Genomic DNA, 25932 nt, shown 5'->3' with positions numbered 1-25932 from the left:
GGATTTGATACTTTGCTGAGGGGGCTTCTTTGCTATCTTGTAAGAGATCTTCATACTTTGCACACCCTGATGAAGTCCAGGAGGTTGACCTCTCTCTGGGAATGGAATACACCAAATTCACTTCATAGAACTGCAGAATGTCAATGTTGCAGGGTCACCCCAGTGACAAAAAGGTTTCACTGATTTATACTCGCTCATTTTGGAGTTGAGGAAACAGACCTAGAATGTGAAGTGATGTGCCCAGTGTCAAACAGTGATCGGGTAACAGATGGAACTTGAACTGGAGACTTCTGAACCTTAGTCTGAAGCCCCTTAATGATACTGTTTGACTTTCTGTCAGTTTTTTGGAATATACTAGACTGCCCTAGGGCAAGCAATACTATCAAGTTTTATTGGGAAGCTACAAAATGCAGTGAAAGCAGAAGACCTGGCTTCTAGTCCCTATTTGACTCCTTATTAGCCATGTGATCCTGAAAAGTAATTTAACATCTTCCAGCCTTGATTTATTTATCTTCTACAACAGTGCTAATAGAAATATAATATGAACCATATTTCAAAAAGTAAAAAGAAACAGGTGGGATTAATTTTAATAATATATCTACTTAACCCAGTATATCCAAAATATTATTTCAACATGTAACCCATGTGAAATTATAAGGAGCCACACTCTTTTTTGCACTAAGTCTTTGCAGTCCATTGTGTGAGAGAGTAGCATTTCACTTACAATGTATCTCAGTTTGGACTAGCCACATTTCAAGTGTTTAATAGCCACATGTAGGTGGTGAACTACTGTATTGGGTAGTACAGCTGTAGATCCTTAGATTATAAGGGTTGGAAAAGCTGAGGAGTCACAAATTGACAAGCCATAGGCTAAATTATAGCCCATGGCCTCATTTTGTATGGCTTTCATTTACAAAATATTTTTGAATGTGAATGCCTTTTAGATAGGCACGTACTCTCTGGCTTGCCACAGTCACCTGCCAGTCATTCTTGTTACCAGTGTCATCAGTCATATTGTCTGCCCTTCTAGACCAACAGCCTTCCCTTCCAATTTTCAGCTGGTGAAACTAAGTCTTAGAGAGGAAGTGATTTGTCCAAGGTCAATAGCTAGTTAGCAGATCCAGGAATAGAAGCCAGAGTCACTTGACTCTGAATTTGTTCTCTTTCTGTTAAATCACAATGTCAGTCAGTCACTTTCCTGCTTATATCACAGGATTATTGTGAGGTTAAAACAAACTGAAGTGCTATCCAGATGCGATTCTGTAGCATTATATTTTCTGCTGGACAGGGCATGCAGTGAAATAATCTTATGTTTAAAAAATTTAAGCTTAAATAATGTATCTTTTAACCTGTTATTTTGAAAATTTAAAGCATTTTTTTCATACAAAAGGTAGTATAGGCATATATTTTAAAAACGTAGAAAATAGAGAAATGTGTCTCATACACATGGTAGATGTTGAATAAATATTTGTTGAATGAAAAAATGAAGAGAAAACCACACATTTTTATTTCTTAAGCTACTAAGAACATTTGGCCTTGTTTTTTATGTATAGAATTTTTGAAAATCTTGTAATAAGTTATTATGGTGTACACAAATTTTGTATCCTGCTTGGCTCCACTCAACCTTGTAGTGTAAGTATAAAACAACTTCTTTTAACCACTTATTTTTTAGACTTCTGTTATTTTCCATCATTTTGGACTAATGTTCCCTCACCTCTTTTGTTACCCTTCTGTTTGTTTAAGATGCAGGAGAGGTGTATGTTTGGGGAAGCAACAAGCATGGGCAACTGGCTAATGAGGCTGCTTTCCTTCCTGTGCCCCAGAAAATAGAAGCACATTGTTTCCAGAATGAAAAGGTCACTGCCATCTGGAGTGGGTGGACACACCTGGTTGCTCAGACAGGTGAGACAGTAGCAGAGAACTTACGGTTGGTAAGAGCAGCTGGGGGACAGCTGTCTAAGCAGCCATGAGTGCTTGGGGTTAAGCCTTTTTACTGATGAAAGCTTAAGGATCAGAGATGGGGATACTGGGATCTAGTTCTGCCACCAGCCAGATATGTGGCTTTTCCTCTCAGAGTCACAGGTTTGTACCCAAAAAGGCAAGCCTGGGTTAAGTTAACTCCTTCTGGTCCTAAGAGCCCATGAGGTTTTGAGAAGGGATCCATTGCAGCAAGCATCATCCAGAAATTTGTCCAGCTTGTTGGGAAGTTCTTACTTTGTCATAGCTATTTGCATGTCTAAGTCTAAATTAAAAGCATCAGAAAATGTTAAGTGAAAGATAAATATCTAAAGATTGAGGTAGGAACATTATTTTGATTCATAGCTGGCATGGAATTCTGATTTAAACTTTTGTTGACCCTAATAAACTATGTGTATTGGTTCAGACATCTCATATATTCCCTCAGATGTTACCACATCATGCCATACAGCTTTTGGCATCTTCGTCTTTTCTTGAATCTTCATTTATTTCTCATCTTTCCCTTAGGGCAGTTCTGCTTTCCTGGCCTTCATATTGTTGACTTTGTCCTCAGATTTTGTTTTTTCATGGCCTCTATTCATCCCTGCCTTCCTGTCTGTTGATTTCACAGAGTTCCCCAGCCAATTTGAAATTCCCAAGATCTGTCATCATGTCAAAGTATTCTGAGCTTCAGGGGTTCTCAGGAGTTCCCTTGCCTACTCCTGTCCTGCTTGCTAGCTACACACACATCTCTAGACTCCCAAATATCTAGTGACTCTTATTTCAGAAGTTTCTGGCTTTTGCAGGTTTTCAGGTCAGCTTCAGCTATCCTTGGTAAGTCACATATACTACACATTTCTATACACAAATGTAGACTTATGAGCAGTCATATCTATGATGCTTTTAATTGGTCTTTTAAAACATTTCATGATCGTTTTGCAATAGAGGCCTGTATAACAAAGATGTATAATAAACTTTCCATATTACCGCTTTAGAGGATGCTCTAAGCAAAGTGTGTCGTTCATTAGGAGGAAGGTCGTCACTTTCCTCAAAGAGATTCAGGTTGCTTGAAGATTGGGCTTATCTACAGAACCTTTTCCTAAAGAGACTCACTGAGCATAGTAGCTGGGTTTTGTATGTTTGTAATTGTTGATATCTCTCTTTTGTTTCAGATAATAAGCTCTGTGAAGGAAGCCACCAGATTAGTCTTGCTCACTTCTGTATCTCCAATGCCTATCAAAGAATTTACTCATTTTCCTGCATCAAACTCTTTATAGTTAAAAGAGACTACACATACACAAATGCGTACAAGGCAGGGTAGATAGCTAGGATTTCTGACCTCTTTCCTGGGACTTAGATGTTCATGAACAGAAAGCTTCTTTGTCTCTTTGGATTCTGGTGTCCAACCAAATAGGTTAATGTTTATTAGGCACCTATTGAGCAATGTGTTAAGCCTTGGGGAAATGGAGGAGAAAAGACATAGGCCATATCTTCCCACTAGAATATGTAGATAGGCGTAAGCCTAAGAATATAGAGATGGAAAACTTTATCATCCATGCATCATACAAATAGTGAGGGTCTTTTTATGTACCGTGCCTTGTACTAGATGTAAATCTTGCCCTTAGGGAGTCCACTGTCCACTAGGGGTGATAGACCTGTGATAAAATTTTACTACATTCCAGTATGAGATGTGCAACAATATAGCTAACTACAAAGGGCAAAAGTCGCATAGAAATTAGCAGTAGTCTTGAGTGATTGGGTGTTCACAGGTAGGCGTTTCATGGTTAGTCAGTCTTCCAAGAATTGCAGTACATTAAAATACACTTACTACCAAATGGTGGTGAATTTGGTTGTCTGTCAGTAAACCTTTTAACTAGTCAGGTAGTTGACTAATGAAAGACATAAAGATGTTGCTTCTTTGATTTTAGCTTTGAAGCATTATAGCTGATGCGATTCCCACATCTGGGCCAGCAGCCCAGCCCTTGGGGTGGGAGGTTGGAACCCATGTCTCTGACACTATCTGAGTCACCCCAGCTGCTCTGGAGCTCAGCGTCAGGTTTCTGCCTCCTTTCAAGAGCATGATTTTTTGGTAACGTTTCAGCTATTTACTTAGCTTGTTAATTCAGATTGCTTGTTTTTGTACATTGCCACTTTCTCCTTTATCCTAAGGCCAGAATGGTTAAACCTGGGATGTTTGAATGTCCTGGTTTTTGTACTGAATTTTGGGTAAATGGGAGTTTCCTGTTATGTGATTCACCAATTTTGTGTTCCTTCTAGCAGCAGTGGAGGCCTGTGCTCTGGCCCAGTGTCGTTGAGAAGAAACACCCAGGGCTTCTATTTAATCAGACTCAGCACTCACCTTAATGGGAATAAGATTTCCTCACAGGGTCAGGAGCAGCTCATTAGTGGAACAAGGAGTTATTTGACTGTAGTTGTTTTCACAAGCTCCAGTGGTGAATTGTTCCTGGAATGAACTTGCAGGCCACATCAGCACAGAGGCTGCTCTCAGTCTCATTCTGGGAGGCATTAGTTGTGTGATATTGATTAAAAAAGAGTTTATGCACAGACACTATTGGCGTCTAATGGGTAGAGGCCAAGGATGCTGCTAAACATCCTACAATGCAAGGGCAGTCTCCTATAACAAAGAATTATCTAGCTTCAAATGTTAATAGTGTCAAGATTGAGAAACACTGCTCAATACGGGACATCCCCAGTGGTAGGTGCTTAGCTAACGCAGTTCACGTGGTATCAGAATAACTTTATAGATTGTCTGTATGGGAATCTGGGATGTGTTCTCTGCCCTCCCCTCTCAGGAGTCTGTCTGATGCCTGCCTGCAGTGTTTGTGATGGAAAAATACTTTTCTCTGTTAGTCAGAGGCACTTGGAAAGAGTCCAAGAGAACCTGTTCTAATCTGGGAGAGTTGGCAAGGGTACCTGTGTCTCAGGCTCATGGTGCTGCATTCTAGAAACCTTTCCCAAGCTGCTTAATGTTCCCGATCATTGTTCTCAGGAACTTCATGGGACTCCTGGGTGACTTTATCCAGGCTCAGTGACCTGCAGGTGTCTCATCTGAGATTCATGGTTTCTTGGCTGGAGGTGCTTTTAATGAGAGTTGGATGGCAGATCTGGGTGCCTTCCTAGTTTGTTGACCTTGATTAAGTCACTTTACCTGTTTAGGCCTCAGTTTCCTCAACTCTGAACTCTGGTATTAAAACCTGCCTGCATTCTACATAGGGCTGCTACGATGTGCAAATGAATGAATCTGTGAAAGATCCCAACTATTGTAAAATACATACATAAGTGATGGCTGCCTGGGGTATGTAAGTAAATTAAAGACTTAGTAGTTGCTTTTAGAAAGACTTCTGTTTCCACAGGGATAATGCCACCTTGAGACTGCTAGCCTGAAAGCTCATGAGCTGGCCAGGGATGCCATACTCAATATCAAACTCTGACAGCAAAGTTTTCTAAAGTCTTTTACTTGCATGCAGTAGGCAAGTGGCTCTTTCATATCATCAACAACTTGGAAGATTTTCGTGGCCTAATTTGTAATATTACCTATTAAAATTCAGGATACTCATCCCAATTTGTAATTGTGTACATCTCTTTGTATTCTTATTTGTTTAATGTCTAGACTGTAAATTACATGAGAGCAGTGTCTGTTTTGTTCATGGCCATATCCCCAGCATCTGGCACAGGCCTGATACATAACAGATGATCAGTAACTAAGTGCTGAATGAATAAATAAATGGCAAGGTAGAGAAAAACCTGGGCTTTGAAGTCAGATAGACCAAGGCTTGAATCTTAGCTCTCTTAACCTACTGATTTTGTGACTGTGGGCAGCTCCACCTTTCTCTGTCTCCATTGTCACCACCCTAGTTCAGCCCACTGTCACCTCTTAACTAAATCCTGCAGTAGCCTTTAACTGGTGTTCTGGTCTTCCCATATTTACTCCTTGATATAGTTTGGATGTGTGTCCCCACCCAAATCTCATGTTGAAATGTAATCCCCAGTGTTGGAGGTGGGGCCTGATGGGAGGTGATTGGATCATTGGGGTACATTTCTCATGAATGGTTTAGTACCATTCTTCTTGGTACTGTCCTTGCCATTGTGAGTGAGTTCTCATGAGATCTGGTTGTTTAAAAGTGTGTACCATTTCCCCCTTGCTGCCTTGCGCCTGCTCTTGTCAGATGATGTCCAAGCTCCCGCTTCCTCTTCCACCATGATTGTACGCTTCCAGAGGCCTCCCCGGAAGCTAATGCTCGAGCTATGCTTCCTGTACAGCCTACAGAACCATAAGCCAATTAAACCTCTTCTCTTTATCAATTGCCTAGTCTTAAGTATTCTTTATAGGAGTGTGAGAATGACTAATATCCTCCCTCTCCCCTCCAACCCATTCTTCATACCTCAGTTGAAAGATCTCTTCAAACCCATTGTGTTACATTCATATGGCTTCCCATTGCTCTTATGATGAAAATATAATCCTTAGTGGTTCTACAGGTCCTATGTAATCTGCTGTCTGCTGACCTTTCCAGTCCCATTTCTCACCATGCTAGTTCTTGATCCCTATCCAATCTGCACTCTGGCCTTTGCTTGGTTCCTTGAAAGCATCATTCATTTCCCACCATAGTGCCTTTGCACCTGATATTCCCTCTGTTTGGCTACTTATCCATGCACTTCTTCTTCAGTTTGACTTAGCTAAATCCTTTTTTTTTTTTTTAAGTCTTAACCCTTAACTTAGGTATCTGGGAGAACTTCTCTTGACATTGCTGACTAGTCATTTCTCCTTTTTTTTTTCTGTTCTCATAGCACCGTAAGCCTCTCTTTTGTGCTCTTTTTTGGTAGCATTCTTTGACTAATTTCCTTTCCCACTAGACTGTAAGCCCCATGAAGGCAGGAGCCATGCTTGCTTTTGCCTACTTAAGACATGTTGGACAAATGAAAAAACCCAACTTCTTTGAACTTATTTCCTTATTAGGAAAGTGGGGTAATAACTGCTGACCTGATATGAGGATTAAAAGAGATGATGTATTAAAGCATCCATCACAGGACTGGCTCATATGTCTTTTAAAGACATATTAGCTCCCACTACTCTTTTGGAAACTCTTGAGCTCTCTGGAGATCACATGCTCCATTTCTTCTCTTTATATCTCTGTGGGGCTGGATGTGAATGTCTCTGGATGGGTGACAAGTTGATTCAGAACTCTCCTGAAGAGTGCAGAAAGATCAGTGCTTACAAATGCTGGTTACAAGTGCTGGTTGTTGACGGTGTATTAGAATTTCAAAGGGAATGATTTACACGAGATCTAAACCTTAATGTGGAGTTGGTCAGAATGTCTAGAATCCAGTTGCTTTTGGGATGCTGGAAGCTTTCCCTGAATCATGCAGTATCCCAAAATAGCCTTGTGGTCTTACAAGGAATATGGATTGAAAAAGTGAGAACAAATACAGGGAGTTCTTTGACATTCTTTGCTTTCTTCAGTGTTACCTTAAAAAGCCAAAGAGTCTTAGAAGTTTTAGAGAATCAATGATGGAAGAAGCAACTTCCTCACTTTGCAAATGAAAAAACTGAAACCAAGCAGAGAGAAAGTGACTTTATGGCAACTTTAAGCTAGAAATCTAGTTCTACTTTCCAGTGAAATTTTCTCCCTTCCATCGGTGTCCTCTTGATTTGTGGTTATATCCTTTTGATTGAGTTTTTTTTAATTATTTGTTTTCCTAAAGAGGGGAATTGTATGGTACATATGAAAGGGACTGGCTGTTGGCTACTCTTTCAAGTGTCACAGCCCAAGAAATATTTTATTGCATTTGATGTCTAAGCATTAGTGAAATTCAAGCCCAGCCATTGATTCACACTAAACTGAGTTTATAAATATACCTAATGCTGATTTTTCTGTTTTGGGGCCAAGATCCTTTTCAGAATAGGGTGACAGTATACATTACTCCATCTTCTTTGGGACCATATATCATGAAACTTCAACCAAGCTTGGGGAGATTCTGACCTCATGGGCTCTATTTAAAGCAGGTGCTTTGGAATTAATGATGCTTGTGCTTTAGAACTTTGAAAACCCAATGAGTGAAAGTCAAACTGAGCTCAAAGGCTTGTTTTGAAATGGATACTTTTTGATTCTTATTAAAGTCATGAGTTTTTATCCTAGAATCCTTAGAATGTCAGTAATGGATGGAAACTTAGAGATCATCTGGCCTTAATTCCTCAGTTTAGAGATGTGAAAACTGAGGACTAAATAGGGGAGGCACAGTGAGTGAATGAAGGAGCTAGGACCAGAACTCAATCTCTTGATTGAGAGAGAGAAAGAACTCTCAGTACAGTGTTCTTTCTGCCTTGTTACATTCTTTCCAGAGATGATGAGGAAGGGTGGACGACTTAACTAGTCAAATCCAGGGACCTGAACCAGGAATGACAGTTCCTTCTGTATAAGAAGTTCTGCTTTGGCCAGGCATGGTGGCTCACGTCTGTAATTCCAACACTTTGGGAGGCTGAGACAGGTGGATCTCTTGAGCCCAGGAGTTTGAGATCAGCCTGGGCAGTATGGCAAAACTCTGTCTCTACATCAAAATATAAAAAAATTAGCTGGGTGTGGTGGTGCGTGCCTGTGGTCCCAGCTACTTGGGAGGCTGGGGCAGGAGGATGGCTTGAGCCCAGGAGGTGGAGGCTGCAGTAAGCTAAGGTTGCGCCACTGCAGTCCAGCCTGGGTGACAGAGTGAGACCCTGTCTCAAAGAGAAAAAAAAGAAGTTCTGCTTCAAGAAAACATTTATTCTTACCTGAAGAGTGCAGCCATAGATTTCTTTAAGGTTATGTGTGTGGAGTAGAAACTGGGAAATGGTTCCTGAGAAGCGAGGGTCAGGAGGCCATTCTGGGATTCACAGAAGCAGCTACATGAGAATACAACAGCAATCATAACTCTCACGGACCGCCCTTATCACTATAAAGTACTTTCACATCCATGTTCTCATATGAAGTTGGCAAGATGAGTATTATTATCCTTACTTCACACAAGAGTCCCTACTTCGTTAATGGCATTGCCCTGTTTCACATAGATGGACAGAGCTAAAACTTGAATCCCATCTTTTGTCCCCAAGCCTGCTATTCTAATTCCAGATCTTGTGTTTCTCAGAGAGCTCTAACTCATCAGCTAAACTTCTTTTACCCTTCAAAGAAACATCTTTGCCCAACTTTTGACAGTGATACTACATTTCGGCAAGCAATTGGAAGGAAATTCATAGGTATCTTTAGTCCTTTAGCAGATATTTGTGAAATGCTTATCTATATGTATATAGTACTATGCTACAGAATACAGGGGAATATAAAATCCAGAACCACCTTTAGGAAGCTTGTGGTTGGATGAACAACTAAATATTTAGTAGAAGAATAAAAAGATTGTGGCCAAGGGCCGAAGGAGTGACCCAGACACTGCAGGCTCTAGGATTTCAGGGGAAGGAGAGGTCAGTGTGGGTGAAGTTGGTCAGGGAAGGGTGTGAAATTGTGGTTGGGCTTTGGGAAGGTCACATTTTAATAGATGGAGAGTTTGACTTGCTTCTCTTGCTTTCTCTTTGTCCTCTGGCAAGACACTAAACTCTCTGGTCCCTTTCTTCCATCTGGCCAATACGTTTACATAATAATCTTTAAGGGTCATTCTAGCTCTGAAATTCTATCCTATAAAAAATAAAACTGGCCTAAAGAAATAGTCATGGATGTATTCAAAGATTAAGTATAATGCCATTTACTGCAGCCTAATTTATAATGACAAGAACAAAGGTATGGAAACAAATGAAATTGAAGAGAGATTGGTTAAACAAATTGTGGCAGAGCCATATGTTGGAATATTATATTGTCATTAAATAGAATGTTTTAGAAGGATATTTAATGACAGGAATACGCTCATGGTATAGTAAGTGAAAAGAATGATTAACCATACTGTAACTTCTAATTTGTTGAAAGAAAAAAAGAATGTTTCTGTAGAAAAGACTAGAAGGAAATGGGCCAGGTGGGATTATGAGTGAATTTTGTTTTCTATGCTGAATTTTGAATATTTTCAATTTGATTATAGCTCCTATAAATACTATTTTAAAGTTAATGAATAAGATCACTTACCCCTCAGTGCAAGAGACTGGCTCCTTTGCCATCTATTCCCATGTATATATGTCCTTGACAAGTCACTTGCACGGGCCTCAATTCGGAGGTTGCATGGAAGAGAGGCAAGATACTTTAGCAGGAGGCAGGAGAGTGGCCATCTATTTTTGGCTTGGTCATGAGTCAGCTTTGTGACTTTGGGTAAGTCCCTCCTGAATATCCCTGAGCCTCAATTTCTTCATCTGAAGAAGGGAGTTGGAGGTCACAAAAGGTCCTTTAAGTTGCAAAATATATTTGTTCCTAAAGATGGATAATTTCTCCACTATTGTGGAACTGGCTAAGAGGCCTCTTTGGCTTCTTGAGCCTGGCCTCTTTCTTTTCTCTCCCGCTCCCCTGCACTTGGGCTCTGCTGGCTGCAGGCTGATTTCTTTCATTCAGAGTTCAGGGTGAATTGGAGTAGATGTTGAGTGATAAGGTCTCTGCGCAGGTAGGGTGTAATGACAGCACTGAACCACTAGAGGGAAGCATTGTTTGATTACTTTCCCCTTTCCCATTTTTAGCGGCTGTGTCTGCAGGTGAAGATTAGTCTTGATTTGCCTGGGGGTTTCAAATTCTAGCATTTTAGAATTAAAAGGACTTTGAAGATCATCCAGTAAAACCCTAGTATGCTGCAGATGTGCGATGATAGAGGCCTGAAAAAGCAAGCGACCTAGTTAAAGTCACACAATGTGCTTTTTACTATGAAGGAAGGCTGCAGACAGAGCCAAGGGTATGATCAGTTGAGTCCACAAAGAATAGACAGGTCCCATGTTGTGCAGAAACCTAAAGGATCTACTTGTATACTTGCATTCACTGAGCTCCTCTGGCCAGGTGTTAAGAGGCCTGGAGATAGAGAAGAAAAGATATAACCCTGCCCGGAGGAGCTGCTGTCTGGCAGGGGGAAGCTCACACAAACACACAATGCTACCCCAGGTGTCTTCCCCACTATTTGGTGGTCTGCCTAGTCTAGGATCCAGGCTGTGGTGGTGGCTTGGAGCCTGGTTTATGGAAGACCCTGCAGGTGTTCTTAGGAATGATCACCTCCAAGATTAGGGAGATACATTGGATACCCCAAGTTTGTATTTCCAGTTAATTTCTGCAAGCAGTGCTCAGCCTGTTCACGTGCCATGCCTTACCATTTCTTGAGGTTTTCGAGGAATCCTGGCAGTTTTTTCCCCACCTTCAAACAGCTTTGTTCCTTGGCTCTAGGCTGACTTTATTTTTGGTTTGCAGGTACCCACCAGCCCTAAGCATTGTGGCAAAGTGAAACCGTGTACTGGCCTGGGAACCAGGCAGCTCTGTGATCTTATGCAGGTTACCTTCTGTCTTTGAGAAGGGAGGTCATGCTCTCAGCTGCAGCTGTGTCATCTCTGCTAGAGAGATGAAGCGTTATCATTATATTTGGATTTTGTGTTTGGCTGTGAATACCCATTGATCTGTGGTCTAGAGAAGTGTAACATGTGTGCACCTGAAGCAGAAGCAGGAGTCACCCTCTGAAGTGGGTGTATTCGACAAGGGGCTGGGCCTGCAGGGCCACCAGATGGCAGCAGTAGGCAGCCAGCTAGCCTTGGGATGAGGCTGGTAGAGTCATTATTCGGAATTAGTAAGGTCAGAGCTGAAAGGGCCCCTAGAGGTCACCCAAGCCTTCCCTGTTTTTGTATGGATGGGAGAACCTAGGCCCAGAAAGGGAAAGGGTCTTGCATAAGGACACACCCTGAGTTAATAGCTGATAGTCCTTGCTCTTAACAGGAACTGATATTGATCTGACCTCTAGCTGGCTGCCCCATGGAGATCCAGGGCACAAGGGCCAGTGAGCCAGCTGTGGGAGAGGACCTGGCAGTGGCAGTTAACTGTCTGCCTTTTTCCTGATTTCTTCAAGGGCCTGGTCTTAATGATTTTTCACCTTCTCACTCACAGCCAAAGCAATGTGCACGTCTTTTCTGCTCGCCTCTGCCCTGTCCAGTTCTCCTCCTCAGTTCTCTGGACCAAGGCTTCCCATCACACTGTGCAATGGATAGAATTAGGGGTCATCTCTTAAGTCCTATACCCCACAGATGGGCAGGCCCAGGGCCTTGCCAGAGACATGCTGAAGACATGAGTTAGCACAATTGGTTGAATAAGAACATTTTTTTTTTTAATTTCCAAGGGGATCAGGATAGGGCAGGGAGCCAGTGTTTGCCAAGTACTTACTATGTACTAGGTGCTCTACCAGGTACTGCTCCACAGCCTGAGGGTAATACTGCTGTAGCCCCTTAAGGTAGGGTTCATTTCCCTTCATTCTAGGTGAGGATTGAGGCTCAGAGAGGCTAAGTGGCTTGTATAAAGTACCATAGCTAGTTAGAAAGCAAAGCAGACACTTGAATCCTGCTGTGTTTGATATCAAAGCTTATTTTATTTCATCATGCCACTTCCTCTCAAGGTGACCTTATGGGAAATGTAGCAATTGACTATCTTATTCCATTCAGGCTGCTATACCAAGTAATATAGACTGGGTGGCTTATAAACAATAGAAACCTATGTCTTACAGTTCTGGAGGCTGGGAAGTCCTAATCAAAGTACCAGAAGATTTGGTGTCTGGTGATGGCCTGCCTCCTGGTTCATAGACTCTCACCTTTTTGCTGTGCCTCACATGGCAGAAGAAGTAAAGGAGCTCTCTGGGGTTTCTTTTATAAGGCCAATGATCCCATTCATGAGGGCCCTACCTTCATGACCTCATCACCTCCCACAGGCCTTGTCTCCATAATATTAAGGGTTAGGATTTCAACATATGAATTTGATGGGGACACAACCATTCAGTCTGTAGCAGCCCTTTAGGCTTTAGGGAGGGGGCAACAGATATTTTGTCTCTCCTTCCTGGAGAAAGCTTCTGGGGGAGTTACGGTGGTGAACTGCCAGAGGGAGGAGGCCTTTGAAGCAGGAAAGGGCAGGTATTTATTGGAGCAGGTTAGGGAGTGGTGGCTGGTGGTATAAAGCCCACTGAGAAATGGTTAAATACCTTTCCCCTCTGTGCCTGTGTTCTAGCAGTTCTTTCCTCCAGGAATGCTCGTCTCTGTGATTCCTGCATAGCTACTGCCTCACTTCCATTGGTTCTTGTCCAAATGTCACCTCTTACACTCTATTCCCTTCACTGCGTTATTTTTCATTATAGCAGTTTTCATTGCCTGAAATCATAGTGTCATTATATGTTTACTTATTTGTTGTCATTCTCTCCTAACCGAATGTGAGCCCCTCAAGGTTAGGGACTTGGTCTGCTTTATTCATCCCTGGATTTCTCCAACTATAGAGGAGAGACTCGAGTGCTGGTGGCATGGGATGGGTAGAACTTTTGGATGTGGAAGTGATGCTATTTCCAATGGCTGTGTTCAGGAGATACAGCCTGTAGCTGGCCCTGCCCTCTTCCTACCTTCTTGGAGAAGCCCAGGCCAGAGAGCCTCAGCTCCCTGAGGCTGACAGCGATGCCTGATGCCCCAGCGTTTTAAGACCAGCTTTGCTCCTGCCTATCTGCAAGGCCTTGCCTTGAGACCTTGGCTTCCCCATCTGTCCATAGTGAGTGGGGTGACCAGCCATGCTGCAAGCTCACCAGATGGTTCTGGGAAGGGTGTAGAGGTCCCTGGCAGAGAGCTCAGTTTCCATTCAAAGAATCTTCCTCTTTCCTGATGGAGATTGATTTGTTCCAGGAGCTCTCTAAAAGTAAGCATTGAGTTACTGGCCTGTAATTTTGCCATCATTTTTAGGTTCTTGGCAGATGGCACTCTGCTTGCCCTTTCTCAGGGGACCTTGCCTATCCCATGGGTGCTCTCAATAATCACAGTGACAGCCGGGCACGGTGGCTCACTCATGTAATCCCAGCACTTTGGGAGGCCAAGGCGGGCGGATCACGAGGTCAGGAGTTTGAGACCAGCCTGGCCAATATGGTGAAATCCCATCTCTGCTAAAAAAAAAAAAAAAAAGAAAATTAGCCGGGGTGGTGGTACATGCCTGTAGTCCCATCTACTCGGGAGGCTGAGGCAAGAGAATCACTGGAACCCTGGAGGCAGAAGTTGCAGAGAGCCAAGATCACACCACTGCACTCTAGCCTGGGCGACAGAGTGAGACTCCGTCTCAAAAATAAATAAATAAATAATCATAGACCAGTACCTTAAAGTGCTCTCAATGTGAGCCAAGGTGAAAGCAGCCCATTCTGAGGAATATTGGAGGAATCAACTCTTGCCCAATCAGAGAGTGACTTTTTACCTCAGGAGGAAGCTTAATGTGGCCAAAAGAACCCTGAAGAGCTAGGTTTAAGTTCTAATTTGGCTATTTGTTGCTGTGTGATCTTGGGCAAGTCATTGGGCCTGAACTTCCTCACCTGTAAAATGAGGGCCTTAATTCCTAATTTGTCTGCTTCACAGGGGTGTCTTATATCCTTTACTCATTCACAATTCCTCCCTTTATTCCTTCACTCATTTGTTCAACAAATATTTGTTGCATAGGCAGAAGTGAGGGGAGGGCATTCCAAACAGAAGGAATACTGCGAAAAAATCTATAGAAGTGGGAAGTGCTCTGTGGTGTAGTTTGCTTGACCTGGGCCAGATGATAAGACATCGGGAACTTTTGGGTACAATGAGAAGGGGTCCTTGTTGAGGCATTACTCTGTGAGCAGTGGAGGAGCAGCTGGAGGTTTCTGTGAGGAGTGGAGGTGTGTGAGAAACATAAACATTGAAAGGAGAGACCCTGACTCGGGGTGCTCTTGCAGTCTCCTCTGTTGTGGCCTCATGCTTGCTTTCTACTCATCGCTGTGGCTGAATTAGAAGTCCTCTGAATTCTTAGGGGAGCCCCTTTCAGGGGCTCAGGTGATTTTGGGAATCTATGAGATTGGGAGATGGGTGGGACTGGAGTTATCTGGTTCATTGGCCTTTCTTCTGGGAAGCTATCTTGAGCCATATGGAAGGTCATTCAGGAAACCATCATGTTACCTTTCATCTTGAAGCATTTCTTAAAGGTCTAAAAATGAGCAGCTCTGGGGCTTCTCCTTATACCTCTTTGAGGAGATGGAGATGTGTGAGGAAGGGGTCACTCACAAGGGCACATGTATGCCAGGCATTTTACCAGGGCTTTACAAACATTTGTTTAATCCATATACAAATTTTGCCAGGTGAGGCTTACTCCCATTTTACACATGAGGAAACCGAAGAGACATTAAAGAGACATGGGCTCACTCTACGTGGGTACTTAGCCTTGCTTCGCTCAATGTGAATTGCAGGTCAAGATCACCTTGTCAAGTTTGGGGTTGTTGTGAGGCTCAAATAAGATCATGGAAAGCACTTTGTAAACTGGAAAGTTACTGTGTGCATAGGCAGGGAGCCATCAATAGTACTACTGCTTCCCAGCCACATTCCTACATTGAGTTTTGTTTGGGCCACTCATTCCTGAGCTGATAGAAGCTTCTAGCCATTAGTTTCTCTTCTGCGCACTTTCTCCCCCAGCCAGCCCCAGAGTCAGTGGCTCTATTCACCACTTCTCTCCATTAAGCCCACAAATAAGAGCAATGTCCTTTTTTAGAATGTTAACACTTTAAAACGTTACAGCACCAATTAATATCAAGGTAAACTTTCTTTTCTGTTTGCCATTTTGGTGAAAACAATAGTAAATTGTGGAATTTTAATCCTAGAAGGGACCATTTTATCCTTATTTGAAATTTGAGAAAACAGAAGCCCAGTGAGAGATGATTTGTCCCCATGGTCCCACAGCTAACACGTAGCAGAGCCAGCCAGGATTAGAACGCAGTGGGTCCCTTGTCTAGGACCCTTCCACTGCCCCACATCAGCCCTTTTATGAGAGACTTTGGCTTCTTTGTGGAGGAAGAATCCAGTTTAATAAATTTCATTATACCAGCCCCTTTATGTAACAGGGCTGTTTCCAGGTCCTGGCAGATGGTCCATAGTAACAGTGCTTTGCTGATTTGGTTGGAGCTGAGCCTGTGAAATGAAAAATCCTCAGTAGCAGATGCCTCTCCCAGGCCCTGGCCATGGAAAAGTCCTCCTCTCCAAGGAAAGTACTGTAGCTTGGGTGGTAACTGTCTCTGGTGGGACTAAGTGTGAGCACCCTGAAAGATAATCTTAAACTGTGTCAAGTTTTTACAAAAGGTCACATTGGTGACTTGGAGGTTCTTGGCAGTTGAGCTGCTAGGAGAGGGTGTTTGTATTCTGGGGCCTGAGGGACAGATGGGAGCAGGGAGCAGAGCAGGAGGGAGATTAGTAGATGTGGAAGGGAAAGGTGGCCGTCCCACCCTGGGTCTGCCCTGGCACCCCTCCTTTTCCATACCATGAGGCCATGGACCTCTAGACAAGCCATTTGAATGTGACAAGCATTTGTCACACCATCTACTAGCCTTGACAGTGGACTTTAACCCCAAACCTCTCCCAACCCCCTACTTTGGAATTACTGGGACTCTAAGTCTCCTGATTATCTTCCCTTTCCTGGTGGGTCCTTGACCATTGTATGTTCTCCTCAGTGGCCTCCTTCGGTGATGCTCATTATTGCCACTGCTCAATGCAAGTGCCAAGTCCCCAAACCACTGACAGTGGAGTGGTCATTATCTCCATTGGCATCTTCCTGACCATGTCCACCACTCAGTTTCAGCCTTGTAGAGTTCTCAAATATGGGGTGGGAGAATGTTTTCCCATCTTTGAGTATAGCTCTATTAGGACCCCAGTAGATCTTTTATACTAATCTCTCTTGAAGAACCTGGGACAGTTTCCCAGGGATGGGGTTAGACTAAATTTGAGAGGCACTGTCTAAAGTCATGTACCAAGATGTTCTCACTGGTTGACCACAAATTGGCATCCTAGGATAGGCTCCTTCCCTTCCCTACTGCTGCCTCTGGGTGAATTGCTTACCCAAAGATTGGGGCCAACCTTTGTCTCCTCTATTGGAGATCTTAATCTGAGCTTCCCATTTCCCCAAAGCCAGTTTCTCTTTGGAAACCAAGGATGCAAATAGTATTTCTAGGGGGTTGTGGGATGTCTTGGGGTTTCAGAGGTGGGGTCCTGGCTTTCTAACATAACAGTGGCAGTGGATACATGGCAGTGGATGGGCTTTGCAGAATTCACTGGCTCCAGTGTATGGTCTGTCTGTCCCTGGTCCTGCTCCTGTGGGACCTTAGGGTGGTCTGCAGGGGGAGCTGTGTTCCCATGGCCAAGTGCTGGGATTTTTACCAAGGGAACTCAAGCAGCTCCTCTCTGCAGGTTTAGGCGTGCTTGGGAACTGCGGCTTTCCTTTGGCTGTGCTGACTCTCCCAAGTCGCATTCCCAGCTTTAGCCTTCAGCTTGGGTACTGTGAGTCATCGTCATCAGTGGAAAACACGGCCTCATCAACAGCTGGGTGCAGTGCTTGGCCTTTTTTCTTTCCTTTTTTTTTTTTTGTAACTTCACAGAGATGGAAACTGCTGATGATTTTGCAACGGACAAAAACTGAAGGTGATGTACAGAATTAGGGATGGCAGTTCCAGATAGGGAGAGGAGGATCTGGAGGAGATGGAGAAAGGGATGTTTCTTTCATTACCCAGCCCTTGGGCCTCCCAAAAGCCATCCCTGGGATGGAGGCAGTGAGGAATCGTGGGGACATCACCTGTCTGCTCTTCCCTGCCAAGGAGCTCAGGAAGCCCATGATAATTAGGTGAGGCAGGTCTCAATGGAAGCTTGGAAAAGTTGACTTGTACAGGCATACCTTGGAGTTATTGCAGGTTTGGTCCCAGACTACAGCAATAAAGCAAATATCCAATAAAGCGAGTCACACAATTTTTTTGTTTTTCCAGTGTATATAAAAGTTGTGTTATACTATACTGTGTACTATACCTATTAAATGCACAATAGCATTATGTCTATAAAACAGTGTACATATCTTAATTAAAACATATTTTATGGCTAAAAAATGCAAATCTTCTGAGCCTTCAGTGAGTTGTGATCTTTTTGCTGGTGGCCTTTTAGAGGAAGGTCTTGCCTTGATGTTGATGGCTGCTGACTGATCAGGGATGTGGTTGCTGAAGACTGGAGTGGCTGTGACAATTACATAAAATGAGACAATAGTGAAATTTGCCACATCAATTGAACTCTCCCTTTCACAAGATTTCTCTGTAGCATGCAATGCTGTTTGATAGCATTTACTCATAGTAGAACGTCTTTCAAATTTGGAGTCAGTCCTCTCAAACCCTGCTGCTGCTTTGTCAATTAAGTTTATAAAATCACTTTTGTTAGCATTTCAACACTGTTCACAGAATCTTTACCAGGAGTAGATTCCATCTCAATAAATCACTTTCTTTGCCATCCCTAAGAAGCAACTTCTCAACCCTACAAGTTTGATCATGAGATTGCAGCAACTCAGTCACCTCTTTAGGCTCTACGTATAATTCTAGTTGTATTGCTGTTTCTACCACATGTGCAGTTACTTCTTCCACTGAAGCCTTGAATCCCTCAAAGTCATCCATGCGGGTTGGAATCAACTTCTTCCAAACTCCTGTTAATGTTATTTGACCTCTTCCCATGAATCATGAATGTTCTTAATGGCATCTAGAATGATGAATCCTTTCCAGAATTTTTTTCATAACTTTGCCCATATCCATCAGAGGAATCACTATCTATGGCAGCTATAGCTTTACAAAATGTATTTCTGAAATAATAAGATTTAGAAGACAAAATGACTCCTTGATCCTTGGACTGCAGGATGGATGTTGTATTAGCAGGCATGAGAACAACATTAATCTCCATGTACACCTCTATCAGTGCTCTTGAGTGACCAGGGTCTTGGTCAATGAGCAGTAACATTTTGAAAAGACTCCTTTCTGAGCAGTAGGTCTCAACAGTGGGCTTAAAATATTCAGTAAACCATGCTATAAACAGATGTGCTATCATCCAGGCTCTGTTGTTCCATTTCTGGAGCACAGGCAGAGTACACTGAGCATAATTCTTAAGTGCCCTAGGATTTTTGGAATGGTGAATGAGAATTGGCTTCAACTTAAAGTCACCAGCTGCATTAGCCCTAGATAGTTATCTTCTTCCCATAGAAGGCTGTTTGGTCTACACTGAAAAGCTGTTGTGTAGTGTAGCCACCTTTATCAATTTTCTTAGCTAGATCTTCTGGATAACTTGCTACAGCTTCTGCATCAGCACTTGCTGCTTCACCTTGCACTTTTTTGGAAACAGCTTCTTTTCTTTTCTTTCTTTTCTTTTTTTTAGATGGAGTCTCGCTGCGTCGCCCAGGCTGGAGTGCAGTGGTGTGATCTTGGCTCACTGCTACCTCCACCTCCTGGGTTCAAGCGATTCTCCTGCCTCAGCTTCCCGAGTAGCTGGGATTACAGGCATGCACCACCACACCTGGCTAAGATTTTGTATTTTTTGTAGAGACAGGGTTTCACCATGTTAGCCAGGATGGTCTTGATCTCCTGACCTCGTGATCCGCCCACCTCAGCCTCTCAAAGTGCTGGGATTACAGGTGTGAGCCACCATGACCGGTCCTACAGCTTCTTTTTTTAAACCTCATGAACCATCCTCTGCTAGCTTCCATCTTTTTTTCCTCAGTTCCCTCACCTCTCTTAGCCTTCCTACAATGGAAGAGAGTTAAGGCCTTGCTCTGGTTTAGGCTTTGGCTTAAGAGAATGTTGTGGCTGGTTTCACCCTTTATCCAGACCACTAGAACTTTCTCTATATCAGCAAAAAGGCCATTTTGCTTTCTTATCATTAGGGTGTCCACTAGCGAAGCACTTTTAATTTCATTCAAGAACTTTTCCTTTGCATTCACAACTTGCTTAACAGGTGCAAGAGGCCTAGCTTTTTAGCCTATCTTGGCTTTTGACATACCTTCCTCCCTAAGATTAATCATTTATAGCTTTTGATTTAAAGTGAGAGATATGTGACTCTTCCTTTCACTTGAATACTTAAGAGGCCATGGTAGGGTTATTAATTGGCCTAATTTCAATATTGTTGTGTCTCCGGAAATAGGGAGGCCTGAGGAGAGGGAGAGAGATAGAAGAAGGGCTGGTCGGTGGAGCAGTCAGAACACAATCGATTAAGTTTGCCATCTTATATGGGCATGGTTCATGATGCCCCAAAATAATTGCAGTAGTAACATCAATGATCATTGATTACAGATCACCATAACAGATGTAATAATAACAATGAAAAGTTTGAAATATTGCAAAAATTACCAAAATGTCACACAGAACACATGCTGTTCGAAAAATGGCGCCAATAGACTTACTGGACTCAGGGTTGCCACAAACCTTCAATTTGTAAAAAACAAAACAAAAACCGCAGTTATCTGTGAAGTGCAATAAAGTGAAGTATGCCTATACTTTTCTAAGAAGCTGTGGACAAGATGTACTAGAAGTCAGGGCGACCTGGGTTCTAGTCTAGTCTTACTTCTAACTCACTATTTGACCTTGAGTAGTTAAGTTGCTTTTGTCTTGGGCCTTGTTTTACCCAGCTAGAAGCAAATGATTGGGTAAGAAGTTCTCTAAGGTTTCTTCTGGCTCAGATAGTTTATGAGGCTGAATTGAATGTAAAGAACTTTGAACCTTATTCCCATAATCCTCTTGAGAATCCAAAACCTGTAGCTCTTTCTCCAGATGAACAGTGTTGTGCTCACTGTGTAAGGAGAATCACATAGACATGGTACTCACCCTCCAAGGACTTACAGCTTGTTGTTCTTCTTTCCTGTCCCCACTAGGCAGCAGACAGAGTCTACTGGGAAGCAGGAAATTAGGATCCTAGTTCTGGCTCTACCAAAACATACTGTATCCTTGGGCAGATCATTCCCCTCTTTTAGCCTTATTTTCATTTTCTTTAAAATCAAGGGATTAGACTTGCCGCTTGGCTTCAACTACCCTCCCTCACCCCTCCACCCACACTCCTCGCCCCCCAGCCTACTACTAGCTTTTCTGTAGGGTGTGATTCTTAGCTGCAGAAGCCCTGGGGTATGGTTTCCTTTCTTGCCGGGAGGGAGAAAAGCAAGATTATTTTTTAATTACGCAGCTAAGATTAGGCAGCAATCTGCATTTTAAAATGTTATTAATAAGAATCTAAAACTGTGTGAAGAAGCTTTAGAGTTTGAATGTGAAATGAGTTGGGAAACATCTGTAGAGTCACTGGCCTCAATCAGGGATTTTTCTCAGGTTGCCAAGCAGCTTCTAGGTGTAACTAGCAGTGTGATGTGCTGCTGGACCCTGGAGGAACAGGAAAACCAAGACCTCAGCCGGCACATCTCAGAGCAGGGACTCGTGGTCCAGCCTCTCATGTTGGTTCTTTGTAAATTGGCTTTAGAGAGTGATAGTCATAATGTTATTAACACTAGCATTTAAGAGTTTACAAAGTGCATTTATGTTTATTGCCTGCCTTTTCATCATAGGCTTGAGAGGTAGCTTGAGCAAGTTTCATTGCCTCTGCTTGAGTTGGCTGGGACTTGTAAGTTTAAGGTTCTTTCATTAGGAAAGGTGATGTGCTGTAGAGGAGAAGCTCACAAAGGAAGATGGGAGCTGGACACTGGTCCTGGGCCTCCATCTCCCTCCCCAGCACTGCCTGTCTCCTTTCCCTACTTTTTATTTCTCTGTAGCAATTAAAGTCATTTGCCATAGGTAATGTTTTGTTGTTGTTGTTGTCTGTCTTTCCCCTCTTTAGATTTAAGCTCCATGATGGGAGGGAGTTTTGTCTTTTTTTTTTTTTTTAATTAGAGACAAGTTCTTGTTCTGTCACTCAGGCTGGAGTGCAGTAGCATGGTCATAGCTCCCTGCAACCTTGAATTCCTAGGCTTAAGCAATCTTTCCACCTCAGCCTCTGGAATAGCTAGGACTACAGGTGTGCACTACCTGTTCAACTAGTTTTTTTTTTTAATTGTTTGTAGAGACAGGATCTTGCTGTGTTGCCCAGGTTGGTCTCAAACTCAAGCGATCAAACTCAAGGCTCAAGTGATCCTCCCACTTTGGCCTACAAAAGTGCTAGGATTAAGTTTTATGTGTTCTGTTCAGTGCAGTAGCTCCTAGCACCTAGGACAGCACCTGGTGTATAGAAAGTGCTCAATAACTATTTGTTCAATATTGTGAATGCCTGGATCTGTTTCTATCTATATAGGCTGTGTGACTTGGAAAATTATTTGTTTTCCTTAGTTTTGTTTTCTCTTTGGAGAGTAGGTTTAGATGGTCTCTGATATCCTTGGTGGTAACAGCAATACCTACAATTCCTACTGTTCAACAAACACTGAACACCACCTCTGGGTCAGGCTCTGTGTTAGGTGCTGTGGGGAATACTGAGAGAATAAGAAAAGATCATTGTTCTTCACCCTTCAGTGGGCAAACTAAGATATGCAGTCAAATAACCCTATGTTTGGAGGGATAGAAAGTTGTTGAAACAGAGGTACAAGCACCATGCCAGTGGCTCCTAAAGGAAGAGGTGGCTTATTCTGACCAGGGGATAATAGGGTGCTTTAGGGAGGCAGCAGCATTTAAGCTAGGCCCTGAAGGGGGAGTAGGATTCCATAAGTGGGACAGACAGGCTGACCAGCATTGCAGGCTGACAGGTGTTGCAGGCTGACCAGCATTGTGAGCTGGGGGCAGAGCATGGCCCTAAGGCCCAGGAAGGAGGAATATGAATATGCTTTTGACAAAGGAGCAGTCATCCAACATTGAGAGAATGTAGGTGCTTTGAGAGAGGCAAGGGAGCTACTGAACAAACTAGGACTGGGGCTTCCTGCCATGCTCTTCCCTAGCCTGGAGGAAGAAACCAGCCTGACTCCTTGCTTTTCTCTGGAAAACCCTAACCACATGTTGTAGATAGTTCTGCACTCAGTCTTGGTGTTCCTCAGGGTGCAGTCTGTCTTCACTTCTATCACTGCTGCCCCCGATTTGGTAGCTAATAAAGTCAGTGGTGAAAATGGAGCAGCTGTGTGGAATACTTCTATGTTTTGGGAATCTGACCTTTGCCATATAGGTCAAGGATGGATGAAGCTCACTCACTCATCAGCTGGGCTCTCTCTGTGCCTCCAGCCCACGTGTGTGTCCCTGTGACTCTGAACAACCTCAGGAAGTCCTTGCGAATGTTCACTTTTGAAGAGCCAGTGTGACCAAGTGAAAAGTGGAGCTGAGGTCAGACAGACCTGTGCATCCCCTGCAGGACAATGACTGAGGGCACTGACTCTGGTTGCCAGGCCGCTGGGTCCCATCCTAGCTTTGCCATTGAGAGCTGCTGGCTCTGAGCCAGAGACATAACCTCTCTCTATGCGTTAATATTTTCATCTGTAATTTGAGGATTATAATGCCTACTCAGGGTATTTCTGTGGATTAAAAGGGATAATCCATATGAAGAGTTTAGCATGAAATAGCCCTCAAAATATTAGCAATTATTATTATTATTATTGCAGCTGTGCCACTTACTAGCTATGTGATCTTGGACAAGTCATTTAACCTCTGTGGTCTGTTTCTTAATCTGTAAAATGGGATTCACAATAATCATTCAGGGTTGATTTAATTATGTAACTTAGTGATGGTGCCTAAAGCGTTTTATACAGAGTCAGCTCTCAATAAATAAATTCTCCCCAACCTTTCAACTTTTGTTCATTCTCTTTGCGGGCTTTTTCTCCCCTTTTTAGTTAGGCAGCCTATATTTGGAAATTTTATTTCTGTATTAACTTAAAAAAATTCCAAACCTTTTATTATGTGATATTGTTTATGATACGACTTTGGAAACTTGTGACATTTTACTAAAAAATAACAAACTATACAGTCAAGTTTTAATGTTTATTTACGCTAGGAACTATATGAGTAGTCTTTGATATTAGAGTGCATGCTTTATTTTTGGACAGTGGTCAGACTAAATATTCCGAAGGTGACAATAAAATTAATTTGTATACCAGTCATTTTAATACTGAAGATTTTTAGGCATCATAATTAAAATGTAGATCAGGGAGGTATCCAAGAGGTCATCTATTCTGGTCCTCTCGTTTTATAGATGGGAAAACTGGGTGCCTAAAGCAGAAGGGACCTGTTCAAGGCCATGCAGCCTAGAAGAGAAGCCAGGATTAGGCCTGAATCTTAATTCAAGTCTTACGAGTCTTGAGTTGAAGCTTCCTCTCTTCTCTTTTCCAACTTAATCTTGCTTCATCTTTCTTCTCCATTGTTCCTTTCACTCGTTTCTTTTTCCTACCTTTAATTAATTTGTTTTGTCTCGTACATTAGAGGCTTCTGATGTGCAAGCCACTATGCTTGAATCTTAAAAAAAATCAAAATTCCATGATAGAGCTTTCAATGTTCTTTCTCTTTTTTGATTATCATTAGAGGCATTGACCCTAACACTTTGGTAGGTGGGAATTGGCTGAGAAGATTTAACAAAGTGGTAGAAATGCTGTGTGGAACCATGGAAATCCTTAATAAGGCTGTGTTGTTCAGTTTGGGAGAATAGTAGTAGTAATGGCCATTCACTAGTTAGTATGTGCCATAGGCTTTATGGAAAAGTATCCTTGCAGCAATGCTGCAAGGGAGATGCTTTTGTTTTCATTCTGCAGATAAGACTTAGAGCTGTTGAGTAGTTTGCTCAAGATTATGGAGCTAGTGAATGGTAGTTTTCAGTAGTGGTGAGTGAGAGGTAGGTAGGTTGATAGGTAGGGAGGTGGTTGGATTCATTTATTCTATTGTTCATTCAGGCAGCAGATATTTATTGAGTGCCTACTTTGTGTTGGGCATTATTCTAGGACGCAAGAATGAGTGAAATAGCCAGTCCCCAGTGTCATGGAGCTGGCTCTCTGGAAGAGGAGACACACATTAATTAAACAGTCCTAATGAGTGTGCATTTATAAACTGAGGTAAATGCTCCCAGGATGAGGAACATGGTCCTCTGAGATTGTTGCACAGAGGAACCTGATCTGAGTTGAGTAGTGGGCAGAGTTGAAGATGAGTAGGAGTTGACTAGGTGAATGGGGTCAGGGTAGTAGAGATAGCTGGGGACAAAGGGAACCAGTATGGAGGCTGTATTAGTCTGTTCTCACGCTGCTGTGAAGAAATGCCTGAAACTGGGTAATTTATAAAGAAAAGAGGTTTAATTGACTCACAGTTCCCGCATGGCTGGGGAGGCCTCAGGAAACTTACAATCATGACAGAAGGCACCCCTTCATAGGGCGGCAGGAGAGAGAATGAGAGCCAGCAGGGGAAATGCCAGACACTTAGAAAACTATCAGATCTCGTGAGAACTCACTATCATGAGAACAGCATGGGGGAAACTGACCCCATGATTCAATTACCTCCCACCAGGTCCCTCCCACAACATGTGGGGATTATGGGGATTACAGTTCAAGATGAGATTTGGGTGGGGACACAGCCAAACCATATCAGAGGCCTTGTGGAGGAGCAGCATGGCACATGCTATACAGAAAGGAGTGTGGTGTGACTGCTTCCAGCACCTGTGCTCTGAGCTCTCTCCTTGCCTGTTTCCTGCTCCTTGTACAGGAAGATGATGCTAGGTGATTCTTGGTCAGTTAGTTCTGTGTTTGACTAGTCCCTGGGTATTATCATCAAATGTCCTTTTTATAAAGTCTCTGTCCACATGGCAGAATGAAGGATGAGTTACAGAAGTCAGGTTCTTAACCTTCTAAGGACACAGAATGAATAACCCAGAGAGTAACTGGTGCTTGTATTTGTAAACAGGTGAATCATAAATATAACAAACCTATAGGTAGAGAGCTTCCTCCTTTTCATGAGTATATTCTAGAAGACCTTGTAACATCCCGGAATATTAGAGTTGAGAGGGACTGAAGAGGTCATGTGACCTTTTCTCTGTCTTACCCATGGATTTTCTTTTTATACCATCCACCTCAGTTTGCTGACTCCATTTTG

The 25932-nt window shown here is 42.8% G+C and overlaps 1 protein-coding gene across 16 annotated transcripts in view; it reads left to right on the top strand.

The window, feature by feature from the left end:
• SERGEF (secretion regulating guanine nucleotide exchange factor) overlaps positions 1 to 25932 on the top strand; it is a 225045-nt gene that overhangs the window by 22664 nt on the left and 176449 nt on the right. For 14 of the 16 annotated variants that reach the window (XR_010147502.1, XR_001707187.3, XR_010147503.1 and 11 more), the window contains one exon: positions 1744 to 1902. The exons of the other annotated variants lie outside the window; for them this stretch is intronic. Coding sequence is in view for 10 of the 14 variants with exons in the window: in XM_054662130.2 (XP_054518105.1) it covers positions 1744 to 1902 (159 nt within the window). In the remaining 4 variants the exon portion in view is untranslated. The remainder of the gene's footprint in view (positions 1 to 1743; positions 1903 to 25932) is intronic. 16 annotated transcript variants of the gene reach the window in all.

The sequence above is a fragment of the Pan troglodytes genome, chromosome 9, assembly GCF_028858775.2.
Source record: "Pan troglodytes isolate AG18354 chromosome 9, NHGRI_mPanTro3-v2.0_pri, whole genome shotgun sequence".
Lineage (NCBI taxonomy): Eukaryota > Metazoa > Chordata > Mammalia > Primates > Hominidae > Pan > Pan troglodytes.
Note: the sequence above shows the minus strand (reverse complement) of the source record. Positions and strands in the feature narration are given on the sequence as shown.